Source organism: Etheostoma cragini, chromosome 6 (assembly GCF_013103735.1).
Source record: "Etheostoma cragini isolate CJK2018 chromosome 6, CSU_Ecrag_1.0, whole genome shotgun sequence".
In the NCBI taxonomy this organism is placed as follows: domain Eukaryota; kingdom Metazoa; phylum Chordata; class Actinopteri; order Perciformes; family Percidae; genus Etheostoma; species Etheostoma cragini.
The window spans coordinates 2781455-2804801 of record NC_048412.1 but is presented as its reverse complement, the minus strand read 5'-3'; the positions used below and the strand labels follow the sequence as shown (position 1 = coordinate 2804801).

General features: G+C 43.0%; 1 protein-coding gene across 1 annotated transcript in view; it reads right to left on the bottom strand.

Annotated features, from left to right (window-relative positions):
* rims2a (regulating synaptic membrane exocytosis 2a) overlaps window positions 1-23347 on the bottom strand; it is a 171015-nt gene that overhangs the window by 78432 nt on the left and 69236 nt on the right. The window contains exon 8 of the mRNA XM_034873471.1: window positions 7715-8809. Within this exon, the coding sequence (XP_034729362.1) occupies window positions 7715-8809 (1095 nt within the window). The remainder of the gene's footprint in view (window positions 1-7714; window positions 8810-23347) is intronic.

Genomic DNA, 23347 nt, shown 5'->3' with positions numbered 1-23347 from the left:
CCCCCACCCCCCTGTACATATTATAAATTCTCAACACTATCAGTGATAGAAAGAGATTAGTTTTATGCCTCCTTCATTTTGAGAAAACTCTACCACTAATGCCACTTCCATATAATACTGGCTATCTAACACCTCAAACATTGGAAAACAGTATGTGGGCGTCTTGCAGTGTTTAACAGTGGAGGTGTGCCACCTCGCCTGAAACAAAGACCACCTGGGCTAAAAACACTTTCAAGGAAAAATCAAATGTAACCTGGAAATCTGCCATATGTTCATCTACATTGATCAGAAGACGGGATTCATCAAGATGTGGCTGGCTTACAACAACACTTCCTATGACCCGAATGGTCCCTTTTTATGCAACCGTAATCACGGGTGTATTTTTCCATACTTTGGTTTGCATTGTGCAAACTCAGTCAGTGTTTTAACGATCATTCCCACCTCTCTTCCATATTTACTTCCAGAGAACAATCTTTTAAAGCTCTTGGATAGGTCTGTAACTTCCAGTTGTGGACAATTCACATTTTGCTCAAACAAAGTTAGCGTGCTGCTATCTTATCATACAGTAGCTGCATCTGTAGGGGGGAGCAGGGCAGATCTCTGATGTGTTTAACTGGGGATTCAGATTGCAGTGCCACGCAGCCTTAACTGACCTCAATCCAAAGTGCACCAGGGAGAGCTTTGAAAGATGAGGCTCTGATTACAACGTCTGTAGTAGCACCAGTGGACACACAGCCTTGAGAATTACAGGCGGGGCGGGATGGAGGTTTCTGGGACACCTCTTTGAACTTTTTTTTTAACTTTCTCCTCATTCAAGCTGAAGGGTTAGAGAGGAACTGATGGTTTTTCGAATCTAGACCTATAACTTGCTTCCATTTCAACAACAACAAAAAAGAGAAGGCACAGATAGCTTATGAGACCAATATCAACTCACTGTGAGTACTTGTTCTGATGGAAAGCTACGAATGCAACCTGTTTTGCCAAGTGGATGCACAGAGCAGAGAGATAGCGAGCACTTTCAATTTGATTAAGAGGCTTAAAAATCCAAGCTAATTAGAAAGAGGGAAAAATATTGAATCTGAAGGTGGTGCTAAGATTCCCAATGGAGTATGGAGCTGAAGAGGAGTGAGGGTTGAGGCCTCACAGAGACAGTGAGAAGACATTTCAGTTGTCAGAGAGATCCTGCTCTCTGACTGCCGGGACACGGGTCCCTTCTTTGTCCTGAGACCTTAGTAGGGAGTGTATCTCTGAATTTAACATCCTGGGATGAACAGGCAAATGGGCATTTAAATGTTATGCATGCTTACACTGGCACTGCAAGTCATTTTAAAAGTCAATAATGAAGTGAATTACTAAATGATCCTAATAAAATTGCTCTTATTAAAGCATATAAAAGAGGAGGTATGGTCATCTCTTTAATAAATTGGGAAATCTCTGCATGTGTGTGTGTCTGTACAGTCTACTTCACTAGGTACCTTGGTCCCCAATGGACTTGGGGTTAGGAATTTGGAGCAGTTTGGACTGATATTGGATCTTGAAAAACTCTGAATTAAACTGACTGACAACCAAACTGTTGAGGAAAATAACGCAGCCATAACACTGGCTCTTCTACGTCTCCCCTTCACGAGAAAAGCCCAGCTTAAATTCCCTCGGAGCATTTGGCTAAGAGGAAACTCAATCAAACGCCATTTTATCCACAATATGTCTGCAATTACTCCACATTTCAATTGTATTATTTTGTTAGTAAAATCTAAATCTGCAACGTTCTCTGTCAGGTAAATGACAGAGCAGTACAATGTTTTCCTCTGAATAAAAAGTACACAGTAAGTCAATAGAAGGCTGTACAGTGGGGTTGCATATGAAGTGCTTTGGGGTCCTTGAAATGTTGGGTCACTGTACTAATTTAAACAATACAACAGTCCTATTTGGTGCTGACTGTCTGCATGAAGCCAAACCTGGTTGTGACCCACTTGTACATTGTTGATATACTTGTGCACTTGCATGACAGTATGTATGTATGTATTTAGCTGAAGTGAACCTCAAGGAAGGTCATGTGAGACCCCCTGGGCCACATACGTCACTTTTCCCACACTTCACTTCACCTGCAAAGAGCTGTAGAGCCTAATGGATCTATGCAGGACAGGCCTCCTTCGAGCATTATCTGGCTGAGGACTCAAGCTCAGATTCAAGGGGAAATCGGGGAACTCTGACGGAATGGCATAAAAAAATCGCCTGCACGGGCTTCTGGGTGTCGAGGAGAAGAAGATGGGGGTGGGGAGGGGGCTGGAGATTAAAGGGTAAAGAGGAAGGGGTTGTTGATATGGGGAGAAGAATGCTGCCTAAAGAGAGTGCCACTGTAAAGCAATGCAGCCACATATCCAAGTCCTCTCAAACAGCTGAGAGTTTAGGGTTTTTGCAATTAATATTTGAGTTTTAGTTCCCTAGCTTTGTCCTAAGACAGCTTAACTATGGGGAAAATCATAATTACATTTATGTTGGTCAATGTTCATGTCAGGAATACTACCGATTACTCATTGATTTTTGGAAAGCTGTTGCATTACACATCTCCTCGACACCCAGAAGCCCGTGCAGGCGAGTTTTATGCCATTTCGTCAGAGTTCCCCGATGAACTTAAAAAAGAGTTTGTTTAATACTTTTTTTCTATTTGAACGTTCTGAATGCCCCTTCAGAACACAAGACAAAACAAAAGTCTACTTGCAAAACGTGCTGTGCAAAAGAATACTTTTTCAAGGTTGTTTTTGTGATTGTGATTGTCAAAATCAAAATTTTGACTATTTACACAGCCCCCCTTTTACTCACTGTTTAATGATGACACTGTACTCAGCAACAGTTTAGCCATAATATCTACCACAATTCGAAAAAACACCTACATTTTACGGTCTGATTGTCTCTTACCCCGTCTTATTTATTTTTTTTCCCATATATTAGTAATTCATTTTGTACGTCCTTGTCAATTACAGGCACGATGGCCCAAACTGGGAAACCTTTGAAATAACACTGGAATAAGTCTTGGAGTATCCTTTAGCAAAGCCATGTTTTGTGTCAATCAATCAACAAATCAATTCGATTCTGCATATGTTATGAAGCACTGTTGAAGAAAATTGGGGCCTTGCTTTTTATATAATTGTACATTAATATATTGCAATTCCCCTCCAGCATCACTGACCTTTTCTTTTTGTATCGTTTCCAAACAATCCTCTTAATAAGCATATCCATATTCATACAGGCCAGTAAAACACTCTCCAATGACTTTTCCACACTCACGATCTTCTTCATCTTCAGGATTGAGAATAAGTTGCAAGGTCAGTCTGAGTCAAAAACAACAACCTGTCCTTCTTTCTTAATTCTCTCTGCTATCACCATCCATCCATCAGTCTAGGGGAGTGCAAAAAACTACTTACTGTACACAGTTATGTGTGATAAAACATAATGGGTGTCCCCAGACAGGCTTTGCCCTCCGCGGCCCTCTAACCAACAGCTGACAACAGTGATTACCCTCTTTGCCTACCAGCTGCTATTCTGTCAGCAGAATAAACACCAGAGCCCAGATCAGAGTGGTAGACACTCACATTAAACAAGTCACTGGCCTAATGTGGCCATGATAGCCCAAACAGCTTAAGGCCTGCATGTATTTATTTATTTAGGAACGAACCAATCGTGGAAAATGAAGTAAACATATGTTGAGACATTGCATTTATTATATATAGTTAGACTACATTTAGATGCTACGAACAGCTTATCACAACGTTGGTTCCGTCCGAGTTTCACCTCCACCTCCTCCCATCATACCCCTCCACCTCCCCCAGCCCACTCAATGTCTGCCAAAAAGAATCTGAGTGGGCGCCAACGTGGAGGTACATCCAGCCTTTCCCCTCTTCTTTCCCTGAAGCTTTATTAACAGTGGCACACCGCAATTGGGCATGATCCCCGTTGAGGAACTGTGTGGTTGTTTTCAGGGAGCAGGAAACTCATCACGGCCATAAATTGGGAGCATCAGCAGTCTGCGCCCAGCCCTGCTGCTTCGCCCCGGCTCCGAGGCCCCACAAAGTGCTGATTCAGGGCGAAGGCGCAGCGCAGGCAGTGGCAGGGTTCACCACCAGCAGGCCCTCCATCACTTTGACAGCTCAATAAAAACCAGTGTAAACTATTAATTGGATCATTAATTATTGATGCTGTTTTTACTACAATTCAAGGGTAGAGAGCAGAAAAGATGCAGGAGTGGAACTGTGTGTATGTTTAAGCATAGTGACCAAGCTAAGAAGGATGTTGCAGAACAGTGTCATATAAACCCCAGCAGATCTTAAAACATGAATTTATATTCTAAAGGCATAAACCTAACTTCTACAATGAAGCCCACTAATTACTAACAATTAAGGTATAAAAGGTTCAATTATAAAGAATATTTTCTAATATCCAGCTTAGCGAGCACAGACTACAAACAAGGGCTTGGGCATTGTATCAATATTATATTGAATCAATATATGTGGCTAGATAACGTCTTACATTTTTGATATTGTAATATCGTGATAGGAAACAAGTGTTGTCTTTGCCTGCTTTTTAAAGGCTGGATTACAGTAAAGTGATGTAATTTTTTAATTTACCCGACTGTTCTAGCTGTTTTATTGTTTGCCTATTGCATCAATAGTCAACCCTACAATATCGGTATTTTGACAAAAATAGCGTGACATTACTACTACAAACCCAACAGGCTCATTGAGGTGCAAAAACTGACCCCGGAAGCCAATGATGAGGATGTAACTTAGGCTGTCACTGCCCACCTCTCTGCCGTAGTTAGCCAGCCAGCCTCTCCTTTTCTGTCTGTTCGGCACTATTATGAGACGGCATGTCGGGGGAATCGATAACGAGGAAAACACAGGGAGAAGACCACCATGATAAATCAGTCTTGACCGCTCGCAGGCACGAGCCGGGCCCATTACAGCTGGCACGGCCTCTCTCCTCCAGTCTCCTCCTCTCCTTGGTCTCCCCTCCTTCTCATCCCATCAAGCCCTGCTCCTTCCTCCCTCGGGGTGATGGATTTTTGAGGGCAAGGCATGCACCCTGCTTAGCCTGCTTTTACACACACACACACACACACATCTCCTGACCCAGTCAAGCTGACAAACCCTAAGATGCTGACGGGCCTCATATGGCCAAAAGGTGCTTTGTGCCCCTTTTTCTGGTCTCTCCTGGTGTGGCCTCAAATGCAATTACGATTCTTTGCTTAGCTGTTTTCTTCTTTTTCTTTTTCTTTGCCTCGTCTCACTGAAGGGGAAAAGCGCTCTCTACGGTTGCTAATCAAAGGGGGCTTGATTTGCATGTTATGCGAGAAGATTCCTTGATTTGGCCAGCTTTATAGACTGAAAACTGGGTTTTAAATGTAGGCTTTGTTTATTTGATTAGGACAATGCACATTAATCAACATTTATGTAAATGCGCCAGTGTTAACCAGTCAGCTAATTTCAACTGTAGTACTAGATACCTAGCATGCCTGTGTTTATGGTGGGAAGAAACCAGAGGAAACCCCCGCAAACAAGGGGAGAAAATGCTAACTCCATGCAGACAGGCCCTGGTTTAGTAGAATTTTCTGAACCATTTCCTGGACTCCCTTTTTACACCATATCACAGCAGCCTTAATTATGTCATAAACTAATGAAACTGCCAATTATAACTAAATAAAGACCAAGGATAGCTCCACATAGTCAGCTGTCTAAGCTTGTTCTGTAGTTAGTGTGGCTTGCGATATGTATTCAGGTCAATAGATCAGCTCCTTTTTTTCCTTTTCCTTTATTTCCCCTCTCTTTGGCAGACAGAAACAACAGAAACTCTGACCCTCGAAACAGCCTGCTTTTCTCCCTTTCTTTGTGCCACGGCTACCTGGAAACCTGGAAACTCCCCCATCAATAATGGAGCGCTAGCGCTGGGCGGCTTCCTTTAGTGAGGAGAACAGTTACATAACAGAGCAGACCAGCTGAATTCCTCTCCTCTTTTCTAGATTAAACATTTTGAGCATGTGGCAGGCCCTTTGGTCCAGTGTTACTGACAAAAGCAAACTGAGCTACTGTCCCTTCTCTCTATCATTCCTCCGTTTGTCGCCTGTGCCTCCTCCTTCCTGTGGGTTTAGTGCTTTTAACAGTTCTAAAGTGAAGTCCTCTGTGATTATTGACAACAGATTTGCAATCACAACAACTGTCCATGCCAGCTGAAGCAGTCAAGAAGCTAACGGCCTTGACAATTGCTTATGATGTTTATCCTATGCAAAGTGACACCTAACTCAGTCAGTCCGACTATGTGCTTGCCACTGCGTGTCTATTCACTGGGACTAGTGCGCTTTTGTCTCCAGGCAGGTAAGACATTTGCCATGAGCAATTCAATGTCCATTTCCATTTCCTTGTCGTAGTCATACAGCAAGACAGGCCGGGGAGAGCCAATACCAAGCCTACACTGAAGTAAACTGCACCCACTGCGTGACCAAATAGTTATTTATATATATTATTACTCTTATTATTTTAATGTTTGAACAGTCTTTGGGTATTAGAAGTTATTAAAGTAAAACTAGTAGATTAGGCAGTGAAAACGCCCGTAAAGTACGCATAAACCACCACCACCTTCAGTTTTTCCTCCCGCCGCCACTGGACGGATCCATGTGCTTATTGCCACATTGTAATGGGCCACTGTACCATGAATGACACCTAAGCAGTGTGGATGTCAAGGCTAACAGAGGAGGTGCTGCAGGAAAACATATAATCACCCTCTGCTCTTTTATTACCTTTATTCTAATAACATCTATTCACTCATGCAGCAGTGATGACATGAACCAACTCGGTGAAAGACAACCGAGTTAACTCAGCTCACCCTGTTTTACTAGACACTCACACCCCAGCCCTCTCCCAGCCCCCCTCTGTCTGTCGGTTATGCAACACCGTCCATTGGAACGGACTGATCGTGTGTAACAGCAGTGGTCGGACCTGGCAAAGTGTGCTCTGAGATGACAGCGAGAAGGAGAAGGCCTTGAGAGCAGTTTTCCATTCGTTTCAAATCCCAGCCACACACATAAACAACCATCCACACTGAAACGTATCTGGCTGTGCACGAGCCGCCTCCTCTTAGCCCTGGGAGCTCATACATAACACACACACAACGCTATAGGGCCTTGCACGTATGTAAGGCTCATTGTTTTCGAATTTTCAAGTATTTTTTCCCCAAAAAATGCCAGGATCCTATAAAAAAATGCAGTTTTAAACCAGTGTTATCACACACATTAGAAGCTGTTGTCCATTTGAGAAGCTCAGAAAATAGAAACTGAAGAGAAAAAAAGTTGAGAAAATACAAATGAGCGACTGATTATGTACCGGTCACACCGGTCTGTGCACATCTACAAAGCACTTGATTTTTCTGTTGTTTAAGGTTTTAAAAGATCTCCAGCTGTTGTTAAAAAATTTACTAAATAACTGATAAATTCAAAGATTTTTTCGCCTCAAAAATTAAGAGCCCAACACACACAAACACACAGATAGATATACAAACAGACAAAGCACATAAATAGACTGTAGACTGGGGAATCTGGAGGTTATACCTGAATCAACAGCTGCAAGAATCAATATCAAGAATCAATATCAACATGAGACAGCAACAACAATTGAAATATAATTAAATGAAATCTCTCTTTCCTAACAACATCATGTCAGTATAATACTAGATCAGGATGGCTTTATCATTGTATGAAAAAACATCTGAGGACTGTGCAATGGTATGGTATAAAGTAACGCTTAATAAAGCTATCCATAAACAGAGAAGGAAGCAGAGCGAGAGCAGACTGAGTGAGGTTTGTGGCGCCCTACCTTTCTCACTGACTGACTCACTCTCTATCTCCACGTCCTCGCAGCTGGTGTACTCCGGTGTGGTAGCCAGCTCCTCCTCCGAGCTGCTCAGCGACACCTGCCGCATCTTTCCTCCCTTTTTGGTTTTGTGGGGCTTGGGGGGTGGCGGACGCACCGACTCCGACTGGTCCGAGCTGAGAGAGTCATTCCTCAACATGCTCTCCATCTTCTCCCTCTTGGTCTTGCGGAGAGCTGAATTGGGGTCCAAGTGGTGTTGCTGCCTCCTCATGGGATCCCCGCCTCCACTCATGTCGCCTCTCCGCAGGTCCCCGGATCTGTCACCCAGCACGGGGCTACGGTGCGGCGTCGGGGGGCTGTGGTTGGAGCTCCTGTGGCCTCCGAGGCCGGGACCCATGGGCCCAGGAGAGGAGCGGTCGACGGAGTAGGAGCGCTGTCCCGCCATTGGCGGCCGGCGCTCGGTGAGATGCTGACGGGACAGCCGGATGGGGCCCGGGTCGTCCTGCTCCGTGTAGGCCAGGGAGACATCACTATGGCGGCGCTCGTGCCGCAAGCGGCCCACCTCGGCGTGCATCCTCATCTGCTCCTCGTAGGGCTGCGGCTTGACAGGGTAGCGCGCCAGGTTGGGGTCGCTGCGATAGCGCGTCTGGAATTCCTCCTGCCGCTGCCGCTGGAGGTCATACTCGCTGGGCGGTCCATCTAGCTCCTGGTCCAGCGGGTATTCCTGGGAGTGCCAGCGTCCGGGGCCCCGCCGGTCCCGGTAACCCATCCGTGCTGCATCTGCGTCTGGGTACATGTGATGGCCCCGCGGAGCCCGCCGAGGGTCCCCATCCCCATAGTCAGACGGTGATCTGGGCATGCCGCCGTCCGGCGGGGCATACTGCGAGTGGTCGCCCCCCTCCCTTTGGTCGTATTTTTGGTTTGGATCCCTGGATGCAGATGGGCTTCGTTTCCTGTAGATCAAAGACAGGCAAACAAAAGAGTGGAATTTAGTGGTTGGTCCACTTTGAACTGGATGTCATATATATATAGATATATATATCTATATATATATAATGGTTTATTTCTCAGCCTGATAAAAATCATGTGTTGAAATGAATGTCACACACATACACTGAAATAGAGGAATGGGATGCAGCACCACTCCCTCTTCTCACTGCAATAGACTACATGCCCAGTAACAGCGTTTCACAAATGGGGGTACTAGTACCCCTGGGGACACTTTGGAGTATTGCGGGGGTGTAAGTGAGATTTCTTTTTGGATTGACGGAATCTAGAAGATTTTAAAAAGTAGGGTCAAATATAAATGGTTTCCAAGCACAAGGTTGTTTTTTCAGCTAAACAGGCGCAGTGTTGTGCTTCTTTCTAGGGGCTTATTTTCTTAAAAATGTATTGCGCTGTTCAGGGACTACACATTGTTTTTAAAAAGGGACACATTGTTGAAATATGTTTGAGAACTACTGCGTTATTACATAGCTGACTAATGCTCTCCTTTTCGCACACTTTGCATGCAAATGTCATGTTACCTAAAGATTTCACAGGTAGCACAGGTAGCTTTGCAACCTGCATTCAAGCTCACTGGTTTCCAAACATCTTTTCATAGGACTGTAGTTGTAAATGAGTCAACTGGCTAACACTGGGCCGTTTACAGAAATGTGGATTAAATAAATGAATGAAATGAAAATCTCCCAAAACATGCAAAAAAAACAGGTAGGCCTGATTGCGTTAGAGAAAAACATACACATTAATGCAGCGCAAATCCTGTCTGACTAATACATTTGATTTAGAAGGTTGCAGGTCTTCACACACACATAACGGTGTATGCAATATTTGACTCTGTTACTGCCATGGCAATCTTTCATTTTCATTTTGATAGCATCTGATTACTTCGTTGATATAGGTGCTTAAATCCTCATAATTTGTAATGCATTATAAACTACATGATGACACAAGATTAACAACACAGCTTGCCTGGATATGACCCTGTTTGTATTTCCAAATGAGCAGTGCGAGTGCGAGTATGAGTGTGCATGTGCGTGTGTGTGTGTGCATGTGTCCACAAAGGCAGCGAGATGAGCATCCAGCCAGTGTACTGAAAGTAACGCATTGATAAATGATTCAGAGTTTAACAGATTGTATCTGTGTACACAGTACAATGGACATGAAGGGATGAAGAGAGAGCTCTATCTGAATTCATGATCCTCAGACAAAGGTGCCCCTTTATTTTATCTCGCCACCTGTTTCCTCCTGGTCAAAAACATGTAAGGTCTCTCAGACAGTTAGTAAGGGTGTAGACTAAAATCATAACAATCAGACAATAGATGGACAATCTTGAAACAAGCAGTAATGTTGGAAATTGCATGAAAATAAATTGCTAAAATGAATACTTACCAGCTGCGACAGCATTGCTGGTATTGTTTTTATCTTGTGATTGTGTGTGTGTGTGTGTGTGTGTGTGTGTGTGTTTGGGTGTGTGTGTGTGTGTGTGTGTGTGTGTGTGTGTGTGTGTGTGTGTGTGTGTGTGTGTGTGTGTGTGTGTATTATGTCTGTCTGTCTGGATAGAATCGTGCAAAATGCAGTGAAACTTTACAGGTGTGTAGTTGAGATCAAGGCTGAGTTTGCATATGGGTGTGGTCTAAGCAAGGGGGCTGGAAGAAGGGGGGCATGAAGTCGGGAAGGGGCCATTGCATTTACTATGGTTACAGTCAGCAGCCCCATATTTCTAAAATTAGCAATCAATCATTTTATCATTGTCCCACTGTCATAAAGGAAACCAGCCAGGAAGTGGGTGAAAAGCCTGGAGGAGGCTAACTGTGCGTTAATGCATTCATTCTTTTGCTGAATATCAATTATTCATAAGTCACTTTTCTCCCACATTTCTCCCACTTTTCCTCCAAAAATCATAATGACATTTTGGTGAGGAAAAGCTCTGTGAAGCATTCCTTTAATTTTGTACGTGACAACTTTCCATATATTTCAAAGGGCTTCATAAATCACTTCTGCCAGCTGTGCTCAGTAGCCAAGGTAAAGACTCCTCACGTGTGATTGGCTAATTCACTGAACCAGCGAGGAGGTTTGGTCCCTGCCTTCTGTATCACAGACCACTTGGGTTAGCCCCAGTCTAATGAATGGACAGCGCTGTGGTGAGGCACATGAGGAAAAGATGCATGTTGTGTTCTCTGTGTTGGATTTCTATGTTTAACACTGACTAATCTCACTAAAGGGAAGTGCCAGCATGCAGGAGAGACAGAAGGATGGATGAGCGCTGTGTACAGTTCATGAACTACTATACAGTGAAAATATGGGCTGTTAAAGAGAGGCAGAAGTTGAGCAATAGCGTGGTACAAAATGTGCTTTCCAGCATCACCAGTACATAAAAGATTTACTGGAAGTGGTGATTTGTAACTTTCAGTTTGTCTTGACTCTTTTGGACCAAAGCGGTTGTGTTTTTTTTACCACGTCCGCATTTTTAAAGGAGTACTAGGAGTTCCTGCATGGTTTCAGCGCATTTTTGTCTCATTGAACACACATAGTTCATTCAAGATCCAGGTAAAAAAAAAATGTCTCATGAAACAATCATAGCTGTCAACGTTGTTGCTCAACATGAAAAAAAACACTTTTGTTTTCCCTATCTTAATGTTTTTTTTTGCTTTTTTTTCTCAACATTTTATTGGATTGTCCCCCCCAAAATGTCCCTTTTGTTGACATTTTGTCCATTTTTTGTCAAGTTTTTTATGCTTAATTCCAGTGGGTTTTTTAGTAGTTTTTGTCACTTTTTTACAATATTTTTTCCCCCCAATGTTTTGTTGCCTTGTCGTCGCCATGTTGACATTTTCAACCTCCTATATTTCTGATATTAAAAAACGCAGGACAACATGAAGGTTAACTGTTGGACCAGCTCTCGCTGCCCCCTGCTGGCTTCTTGCCTTTGTCTGATGCTTGTCTGATTGTTGGTCAGCTATGTTTCAAGTGTATATTTAACTTAACTTTTCTTATATTTAACTTTAATAGTAGTACTTTTACCCAATGCATAACATGTTGTAATCGTGATGTTATATAAATATGTAATTTTACTTGACTTGTTACAATCTGTCTAAAGACTACTCATACTACTCAATCAACTCAGCTCACTGCGCCCCATTGTGTGCATGCACACTAACCCCCCACCCCCTCCCCCAACCATCTTGTTGGTTATAGGCTGGAAAGTGGTGCACATATACACACATAGTGGTTTATGCCTCAACGCAGAGGTCCAGGGTTCAAGTCTGACCTATGACGATTTCCGGCGTTTATTCCCCCCCCTTCCCGTTCACACATAGCTGTCCTGTCCATTAAATGAAAAGCCAAAAAATTTATCTTAAAAAAAAAAAAAATACTACAAATCAGTACAAATCAGAAAACAGAGTGACGGAAAGAGGAGAGGACAACTTAGAGTCCAGGCAAGAGTGCAGACGAAAAACACACTAAAATGACCAAAAAGGGAGGGAAAAAGGATTGTATGTATACATATATATACACACATGATTTAATGAGACGTGCATAAAATTATTAGACAAAACACATAAAGGCTGTTCCTCTACTTTATCAAATTACATGTGAACACCTTGTGTTTCATGTTCTAAGAAGCAACTTATCGATAATCAGGTTAGAACCAAATCGTTGGCCTCTAAATCGGAATCACATTGAATTGTGAGGGGCCCAGAGAATTCCAGTCCTAAATTATGGACTCAAACTGGAGACTGCAGCTGGGACTTCTACTTCCAGTTCCTCCCCTTTGGTGGTCAAAAGCTTTTAATACAGCTTTTATAACTGCCTGCATTTTAGACATAAATAATACTTATTCACTCAATAACTGGTTAATACAATTATAAAGACTTGCTTTTGTGAATTCCTGGTATAAGCAGGGGTTTTCCTATGAAAAATAATGGCACAAGAGGTGCTCCCCTCTAAATTTCTAAGAGCTAAGACACACATCTGAACAATCAAAGAAAAAGACCACCATCTAGTTCAACGCAAGAAAAAATGTGGACAGTATTAGCCACAAGCCACTTGCATGAGGAGTGAGTTTTTTTCTTGCAAATGGAGTACAAAAAAAAAAAACATCTTTGCATTAAAGAGGCAGCGGAAACCCGCGCACAACAAAAACAAGACTAATGGCTAATGTGCACTTTAATGAACACATCCTTATTTACAACAAAGACAGAGGAAGACAAAAGGCCATTTGAAGTCTTTGTGATACGGCTAGTGAACTCTCCTTTCTGCTTCACATCAAAACAAATGTCTCCTATCACCTTAGCACACAAACGGAGCCTCACTGGTGATTCAGACGCAGCTGGAGAAACACATGAGGGATGCTGCATTATTCATGGCCGGCTCCTGGACACTAACTGAGCAGCACTTCATTCACAAATCCAAAGTGAAGCTGCAGCAGAAATTATAAGCTGGAGTAGGGGACCGGCGCCGGGAGTTGGATGGGAGAACATGTGGAGGGGAGTGAGGGAATGGGGGAGTGTGGGGGGGAGGAGGGGGGGAGTGTGTGATGAGCATGAGAAACATCTTTCTACAGCAAATTAATGATGATGGAGGGGTGTGTTATGTGTGCATGTGTTCACATGTGCATGCCTCTGCATTTGTAGCTTTGTGTGTGTGTGTGTGTGTGTGTGTGTGTTTTTTCTTGTTTAACTACATTCGTGGGGTCCAAAAACCGGGAATACAGTATACTTGTTGGGTCCGGACGGCTTTGTGGGGCCAAAATGCAGGACCCCACAACTTTAGAGGGCTGTTTGAGGGTTAAGACTTGGTTTTAGGATTAGGGTGAGAATAAGGTTAGGGTTAGGGTGAGGGTAACGTTAGGTATTTATTTGTGATGGTTAAAGTTAGGGTAAGGGGCTAGGGAATGCATCATGTCAATGATGGGTCCCCACAAAGATAGTGAGTAACACTGTGTGTGCGTGCATGGGTGTGTTGTATGTGTGCTGCTCTGGCTGCCTGACAAATGCTTCATTCCCCTCAGCATGTCCTCAGGGCTTCAGGCTAATGTCTCCTCTGGGATGTTGTCTTGAAATCTTACACCCTGAACACGCACACACAAACATGCACACAGAACATGCAGAGAGCAACAAACATTACCAAACTGCCCCTCGTGTTGAGCTCTAACTCATCTTGACACAAGTACCACATTTCCCTGCTCCCGTTTAGCGCCGTCTGTTCTTCTTGTCCAGAAAGAAAATGTCTATGGCAGCTAGCAAGTATGCTAGCAACCACGCACTTGGCCCTGTCAGCAGTTGCATCATGATGCTAACGCTGTCGGCCCTGAACCGGCCTTCAGTAAGTACAACAGAGCGGTGTCGCAGCACTAAATTCTGCCACTGCTACTGTTATAGCCTATCTGCAGATACCTCTGAGCTCTCCACAGCTCTGCCATGACACACTCTGCTCATCTTAGATTTGCATGCCATCCTCAGTGGCACAGAAAGAGATAGAGACACAACATGTGAAAAGGGAAAGGGGAGGGATATCATCGACAGTGTGTGTGAATTAGAAGAGCATGAAAAAATAAAGCGTGGAAGAGGCCGGGTAACTGTGACCTGGAGCTCAACATGCAGCTGGTGTGCATGGTGCATTCAGCCGGGCATGTCAGGCTCCAGCGTAAATTGGGATCGTGATGCCTGCCTGTGATGCTGCACAGAAGCCTGGCTGCTGCAACAATTAAGTCACGGATTGCACGATGACGTGGTCCCACCATCACTTTCCCTTATATAGAAAGATGTGTGACGTCATCACAGACATGGCACTGACCATGGTGGTGGGCAGAACATCGACCAGCAGTGAATCCTCCTCACAGGCCGACAGTAGAGCATGTTCGCTGTCTGCGCGGTACAGTGTGGGAATACTGCACCGTGCTGTATGTTCCTGCTGTGGGAATACCAGCAGCCCTCAGCACTGCTGTTGTCCCACTCTGAGCTAACTATAGAAACCCTCTGCTGTAACAGTGCATGAAGCACGGGGCCTCATTCAGTTGGTGGCAAGGACGGTGATGACAATAAGATTTAATTCATGGAGGGTGACACTGGCCTCACTGTATTACTGGCAGGATATCTAACATAGGGATAAAAAAAGATTCGCAATGGCATTCTTTTGGGTCTGATGGCTGCAATTTCTGATACTTGAGTGAGAAGGCTCACATCCAGGAGTGTACAAAGCATCTCTGTGTTGCACAGGGGTAAACCTTCATACCCGCGTAGAATCATAAAAGCAGCATAATATATCAAATCCGTGGCTCATAAAAATCATGGGATTACACTATGGCCCTGTAAGATTAAAAAGTCTGACCCTAAAAGCTTAGAAGTGACCTGACATGCGCGCCAAGCTAAAACTGTTATGTGTCGTCATTTATCGCACCAAAATGAAAAACGAATCAAACAATTGGTAAAATTCCCCGATACACCGTGGGTGTAATCAAAAGTGAGGTTGTCGTGCAGCCCACATCCACAGCCAGAGCCCCGTTCCCAGGCTGCAAACGGACTAAGGTTGTCATTCTCTCACTCTGTGTGTGCCTTTGTGTGTGTGTCGCGCTGGCTCAGCCAGGATGAAAGGCTCGAGATCAAGCAGGAAGCCCCTGCGGTCGCAAATCATTACCATTTGATGTGGGTTTACGATAAAAAAGGGAGGTGATTGCACGTCCATTTACACAGAACATCTGCAACACACAGTCTGGTGATCAGTTAGTTGTACAGCGGGAACATGTCAGCATTTGAACTCAAAAGCCCTGAGCAGCCGTCCCCTTCACATATTCCATCTTCACGTCTTCCATGTGATGCATAACACTGGCCTAAATGATAATTGATCATGTGCTCAACACTGGTATTGTGATTATGTATTGCATTATTCATCTAAAAAATATAGAAGAAAGTTTTGATGCACTTGATTCCAACAAAAACGGCCTTGACATTCATGTTGCATTGAATACAATTTGAAATAACACTAAATACTAAAAGTTTTCTTACAGTTTGATGTTTTTAGCTTTTTCTAAAGTTTTTGTCCCTTTTTTTAATACTTTTGACGCTTTTTTTAAATATGTGTCACTTTTTTTGACATTTTTAACGCAACACCAACTTATTAACTTTAGTTTTACAGTTAATTCATGGTCAATAAGCCTCATTTATTGGAACTTATTACTTACTTGGATACCTAATGGTTGAGTTAGAAAAGCAGAAATTAGGAATTATTTAGACAAAAATTAAAGGAATGGATGTTGATGGATAATCACAGACCGGAATATGTCAACTTTTACTCAATACTATTTCAAAACCACTTCAATTTGTTTTCAAATGCTATAAAATAGAGTAGATATCGCCAAAGAGTGTTATATGTGTGGAATCAATCATGTTATTTTGGGTAGTTAAAAAGAACACTGATATAGGAAAACGGGTCAATTTGACCCGAGGACAACATGAGGGTTAAACCTAAATAAATACCACAAGCCCAAAGATCAATAACTGGAAGACAATGAGCATTGATGAACACTTCAACTGCAAGTGTAGGCCCCTTGACACACATTCACTGTCAAAAGAAATAAATAAACAGTCTCTCTCTCTCTATATATATATATATATATATATATATATATATAAAGGATATCCAAGGCACTCGTCTTTAAAATGATTTGAAAAGCCTTTAATTTACAGGCTATTTCATAATAGACGGCCCTCTTCCCACCCTGAAGCGTCTTTTTCTGTAATTTTCTATACTTAATAGAATTCCTGACCCCAAAGAGCACCTTCAATCAACTGACTGAACTTCCTGAGCACCCTGGACTTTGTTGACTTGCCAAAATAAACATATATATATATATTCAAATACAACTAAAATTTCATGATGGAGCTGTTGCTTTCTACTGCTGCTTTGACAATCATCCCCGCGGCGTTGGAATTAACTGTTCATGTTACAGCAACATGCACAACCTGCTGTACATGCAACCTGCACTACATTTAGTTTTGTATTGCTTTATAGTCAGGGGATATATTTTGAAACAATTATTTACAAGAACAACTAAAAACATGACACTGCTTATACAATATGAATGTTCATATGTTCGTATCAACGTAAATTATAAGACCATTAAAAGAAAACACCACACAGCATTGTATTACATTCTACATCCAAACTGCAATGAAAATTATGAGATATAATCAGCCTTACTGAAAGTAAAATGTCAGATCCTGGGCTGCAGCTCAGTTCAAATCTCTGTGTGGCTGCTCCACACAAACTCATGGACTTCTCTGCACACGAGCAGTCCAGTCCGATCCAAACTACCTAACACCAGTGGTGGCCCACAGCCTATGACCAGGCCCTTGTTGTTTTTCCAATCCTCTCTCCTCCTGCATTGAAAAAAATGTATATCCCTGTTTTATTTCTAGAAGGTTTTGGATGCTCTGCAGACAGTGGCAGTAAAGGTAGTCCTGCAGCAGCGCTCTTCACACTGAGTGTGTGACACCAGCTCTGTCAGCTCTGCCTCAGCTGCTGCTGCCGGAGAAACATGTTAAATAAGGAAGCCAAAAGCAATCAAGGTGAAAATGCAACGCTGCCCCCGTGGGGATTGTGCCACCTCTGCTTTGCGTATAATGGAGAGAAGTCAAATGAGAACAAATGAGTGGCGCTGGGTTGCAGAGCTCTCCTCTTTGAGGAAATCTGGCCCACTAATGACAACAATAAATCCTGGAATGGTATCTATTGAAATGAGATAACCAGAAAAAAGCAAGAGCGGAAGAAAAACAAGCTGAATATGCACATATCAACTGAGAGCAATCAGAGAAGAGGAAAATATCCGCCCGACAGTACGTTTAACAGATGCAGTGTCACCCTTCCAGGACTGACTCAGCCGGCAGCTGTGTGTGTGTGAGACAACCCTTGTTACCTATAGTGTGAATAAACCGGGTTAAACCGTGCAGGAACCCTGCAGTTCCTAATATCCAAATGATATTGTAGTATCAGCATGACCTGCTTTGTTTGTGACGGTCCGCTGTACAGAGTTTTATGATCCTGCTGCAAAGGCTTCTGGGGTCTGAAAGCGAGCAGACATCATGAGATCGCTACAATTGGCTAAATGTCCAGCAGCGTCCCTGTCCAACCCGCCGGCCGTCCAGTCCTCTGCCTCACAAAGACTATGGCCAAAATGACAATCACAGTTATTTGGTACGAATGTTGAGATCACCATTGTATCCCACGATTATTCATTGATTTTAGGGACAAAATATACAATATGTATCGCACTTTCACATTTAACCCTCGTTTTCTCTTCCCGTTGACCATGCTACTCTGTTTTTCTGGGTTCAAATTTTTACATTTTTTTGTTGTTTTTCTACACTTTTCAACATTTTTGTCCATTTTATTCAAATCTTTTTGTCACTGTTTTGATGTATTCTTTTAATCATGTTTTAGTACATTTTTTCTATAGTTTTTGATGTTTTTTTGTCACTTTTTCAGCGGTCAAAAAAAGAAAGTTTTTCGTAACTTTTTTTCCCTGCGTTTTTGTAACTTTTTTTAACATTTGTCACTTTTTCAACGTTCTTTTGTCCTGGTTCTGATAAAGAACGTTTTGCAAACGGGTCAAATTTGACCCGAGGACAGCAGGAGGGTTAGATGAACTGAGCACTGCTTTTAAGTAAGTCCATGTTGTGCTACATTCCTGTTAAAATACAAATTTCTGCTTCAAAATAAGTCGGGCTGGACGATTTGGATAGTCTTTTGTTGGTTGGTTTTTAATTTTAGGTTTTGGATATTCTTTTTTTCCGAGTACAACAGAATCCTTATGAAGGAACACCTTTAATTACATCAAAAGACAGGTGCACATCCACACACACACACACGCACACACACACACACACAAAAGCCGATCAGGCAACCTTGTTGCTCTCACTACCAATATTAGCTGCTCTGTTTAGGTCGTCCCACACAAACATGCATTGGCGTATGAGTGGCATGTTGGCTACATATGAAAATGGCTTCTGCCGGTTTAAAAATCGGCAGCTATTCGTCTTTAGCATTTAGCTTAGCGCAGCGCCATTGCAACCATAACGACACCGGCTCACCTGGATCATCTTCTAACCCCCATGTTCATTATTTTAACAGTATACTGGCCTTTTCTGAGTCATGTTGTTAGTTTAGGAAGTGTATGGTTTGATAAGCAGCAGGGTTTCTATCTCAGTCAATAATGTCAATCACATGTACATATACTTAGATGTACTGTATATACATATATATATCAGCCCAAATCGTGACTGCGTTTAATATTTAGGTGATTGTGCAGCCTTAGAAAGGATTACATTTCTTGCTTGATTACTAGCTGACATCTATCACCAATGCAGGCAGAGCGGCAAGTCTCGCCGGAGGGCTTGTGATCCCTAAACTGAACAAATTACATGGTTTATGTATTTATTTATTTTTATCCAGAGTTTCAGTCACTAAATCAACTGCAGAAGAGGGAGAGGGAACAATAGAGGGAGGAATAGAGGGAAACAGAGATTTCTCTACCCCATCATTTCCGCGCATTACAAAACAGATCAAAGACTTTTTCTCCTGGTTCTGCACCGTGACGACGTAGCTGTTTTCCAGTGACCTGGTTTGATAAATCTACACGGTGTACAGTACGTGGTTGGGTGTGTTGTGACTGACAGTATCTGGGCGTTGTTAACGTTTTTCTTCCTGCCTTTTTTTCTTTACTCTCCTGCCTCAACACATCTCGCATCTGTCACCATGTTTCTCCAATCGCTTTCCCTCCTTCCTCCCCCGTCTCGGCCCTCCCATGGGAGTCGACCTGAGTCGGACAGAAGATACACCACGAGAGTGTGTTTCTGTTTGTGATGGCGGCGGTGACAGCTGACTGACAGGAGCGTGGAATCAGGGAGGGCAGGTGGGCGATGGGTTGTTGACACAGCGTTTCCCAGGGACAGAGGTTGGAAAGAGGGAAAAAGGTAAAAAGACCTTCGGGGTGTTTCCTTTACGATAGAGCAAAAGACTGCAGGGCTCTGGGTAGCTTTTTTTTGAAGTCCTTTATTCGACAGGACAGCTGAAGAAACAAAAGGGAGAGAGAGAAGGGGCTGACATGCAGAAAGAGTCGCAGGTTGGAGTTGAACCCTGACCCGCTGCATCAAGTTGTAAACCTCTATTTACAGGCGCCCCCTCTACCAACTGAGCATGCAGGCAACCCGCCCTGGGAAGCGGAGTGGTGTGACCATCTGACTTTTTGTTAAAGAAGTCCCGCACCTGAGGAAGGTCTGTGTGACCTAAAACATTTTGAAATAGTATGAAAAAGTATGTGCAAGGCTTAAAGGACAGCCGACCTGATTTGCACATAGCATGGAAAACCGAGGTGTGTTGTGTCCAGATTGGTGATCCTGCTAACAGAGAGGCTACGTGTGAAAGAAAGTATTATTATTAAATTGCATGTGGATTGTATCTGGATATGAGACAGGTGATGAGACAAATGTAAATGGGGCCAATTTTAAAGCACACATCCAAGGGCGGACCGGCCATCTGGCATACCCGGCAAAAAGTAAAAAGTAAACATTTAAAGTGCTGGTGGTCCGCCCAAAAAGCACTTCGGCCCACATGTATTTCATTTTTACGTTTTTTTGTCCTGCCCACAAAGACAAGTCTAAACCAAGGGGGTAACTCCCGTGGCGCCATTTTTATGCTAGAAACCACTCACCCACCATTAGCATTCCATTGACTGTCATTCATTTTGGCGCCCCTTTGACAGTGAATAACTTTACAACTGAAGCGTTTCAAGACTCTATTTGTCCATTTCTAAAGAAACATGACTATGTACAAAAGGCTCCATCACCTTGTAGCTCATGTTATGGATCTGTAGCAGACGTTTTTTAAGAAAATAAGCTATTGTGCCATAACCAAGCAGCTTGCTGACGCATTGTCGACAAATGACCATATTGTCAGTTGAAGCATGCAGACAGTTTCGACTTACATTAGCTGTTTAGTTTTAATTACTAATGTTAACTAGCATCTTAGTTAGCAATAATTAGCCTGCGCCTATGTCATCTCCTAACATATACCTACGCTCTTAGTCTCTGGAAGATTTAAGAGATTTCTCCTGCACAGCTACCAGAAGACTTACAACTTTCAGACAGGTTGCTCATGTCACATCTACGTCTTCAAGCTCAGCTGGAGGCTGCGCAGTAACGCTCAGCATCACCGGGAAAGAGCTTCTAATAGACTTCACTGGTGTCCGTACAGAACAACGGGATCTGTTGGTCCATTTCTTTAACTGTCTATTGTCTAATCGCAAAAAAGAAACAAGGTTACCCAAGCAGCTCAAAAAAAGGAAAAAGAGAAAAGTATATCAGAACACTGCTTTTTTACGGCTACTTTTGGGGAAAAGATAGGAACAACAACAGCAACTAGCTGGGAAGTGGCGCTAGGTGAGGATAACGTTAACCAAGAAAATAAAGAGGACAACGCTATATTAGCCTAATTGTCATTCAACATAGTAGCCTACATCTTAATAATAAGCAAAACACCACATTAAGGTTTATTAAACCTTAAGCTTGTGCATTTGTGTCCTAGAAAAACGTTGCACATCATGCAAACTTTCTTAACGAGAAATGTGGCTTTTCATTATCTCTATCTGACAAAAACTTATGATAGACCTCTTCAAATTAAAGCACAGGGCCTCTTCAGTTGTAAAATGATAATATATGGGATATATAGGATTAATAAATGGCTCCTTTTTTGAAGTATTTAATGTGTCAACTCTCTCTGATTCTTGCTTACTCATCACATGGCGTTAGTGGTTTGAAGGAGTAAGAGTTGGTATACATATTCAGGGGTGCGCATGGACGGGTGGTATGTGTGATCTTATGTCTGGGCCTGCACACACACATGCACACAGCCTGGTGCAGCACAGTTTCCTCCGCAGTAACAGATGACAGACGCTCCCTCCCTGAGTCTGCCTGTGCTGTGGAAAATTTGAAGTGGACACAAAGCTGTGCAGCTATACATCTATCATCTCAGCTGGCAGAGTCTGGAGATCTGTGTGTATTCACTAATTGGCTCCAAGAGCAAAGACTCTGTCCTCCCGTCTAAGAGTAGACCAGCTGGTGCTTTCTGTGCTCATGTTTCTACTCTGTGTGGTTAATACGTCTTCCGCACTGCACCGCCTGTTAGGTCTCCTTTTTAAGAAGAGAGGCACCGCTAGCACTCAATGTAGGCCAAGCCCCAACAGAATATGCCATTAAGATTAGCTACAAGTCAGGACTGATACGCCGCTGCTTGCTTCTCCCATCCCTGCAGACAAAGGTTAGAGGAGCAGGAGTGTGTGTGGAAAAAAAAATATTTTATCATACTGTGAAGAACACTGATGCATAAAAAATGGGCACCTCACAGATGGAATTTAATAAAGCATGAGACACCTCTGTTGAGCAGACCCACCAGCAGACTCACTGGGGCAAATTTGGAGCAGCACAGGGGCACCATCTGTAACTATGCTTATTGACTTCAACTTGAGTTGCAAAGAGCTGCAGTATAATACAGAGAATGGGTGCAGTGTGGGGTGAGGGGGGGGGGGGGCTGTAAGTAATCCACACCCCATCCCCGGTGGGTAATTAACATTTTATACCAAGTATTTGAACCTGAGGAGACACGCGTGATTGGTACTCATCTGTGACCAGACATTACAGCTTCATCACCACTTGAAAGACGACGTCATCTTAGTCATCCCTTCTAAAGAAACCACATGACACCCTGTGTGACGACACGTGGGTAACAAGACCTGGCGTTTGACTTGCTCTGAATAAATGATAAAATGAAGGATGACTGCTTCAGTTTCAGTCCCAGAGTTGTGCGTGCTGGCTCACTGGCATGGCTAAGTGGGACACTTGAATAGAACAGAGCCATTGGTAATGTCATTACTAACACATGTGCTTTTCCTACTATGACAAGTCCCAATGTCTGCTGTTAAAAAAGGCATATGGACAAGCAACTCTTCACTACATGTTTGGAAAAGGCAGTGCAAAAAATACAAATATTTGCAAGAGGCAGGGAGAAAACACATTTGTAATTTAGACCCTTTTACAGTATACATAAAAATGTCCTGCTTATCTTGGCAGAGGCTGGACGTCATGGCAGCAAGTTTAATCTGTTAATCTGTTTCTACTGGATACACATGGAAAGTCACTGCATCACATTTAAGTAAGACTCAGACCATGACCGTGAAATACAATTGAATGTACAAGATGTAATAAAGATGTGTCATTTTCTGCTCAAAATATGTTGTGCATAGGCCTGTACAATTACCACATAATTATCAATATTTTCACTTAAAGATGGTCTAAGCAATGTCGAGAGGTTTTAGGCTAGAACATTTGTTGCCACATACACAAAACATCTCCTCACTATCCGCTAGCTGCCTGTCCCCAGAACACTGTAAAAAACATCTCCTCACTATCTGCTAGCTGCCTGTCCCTTGAACACACTTT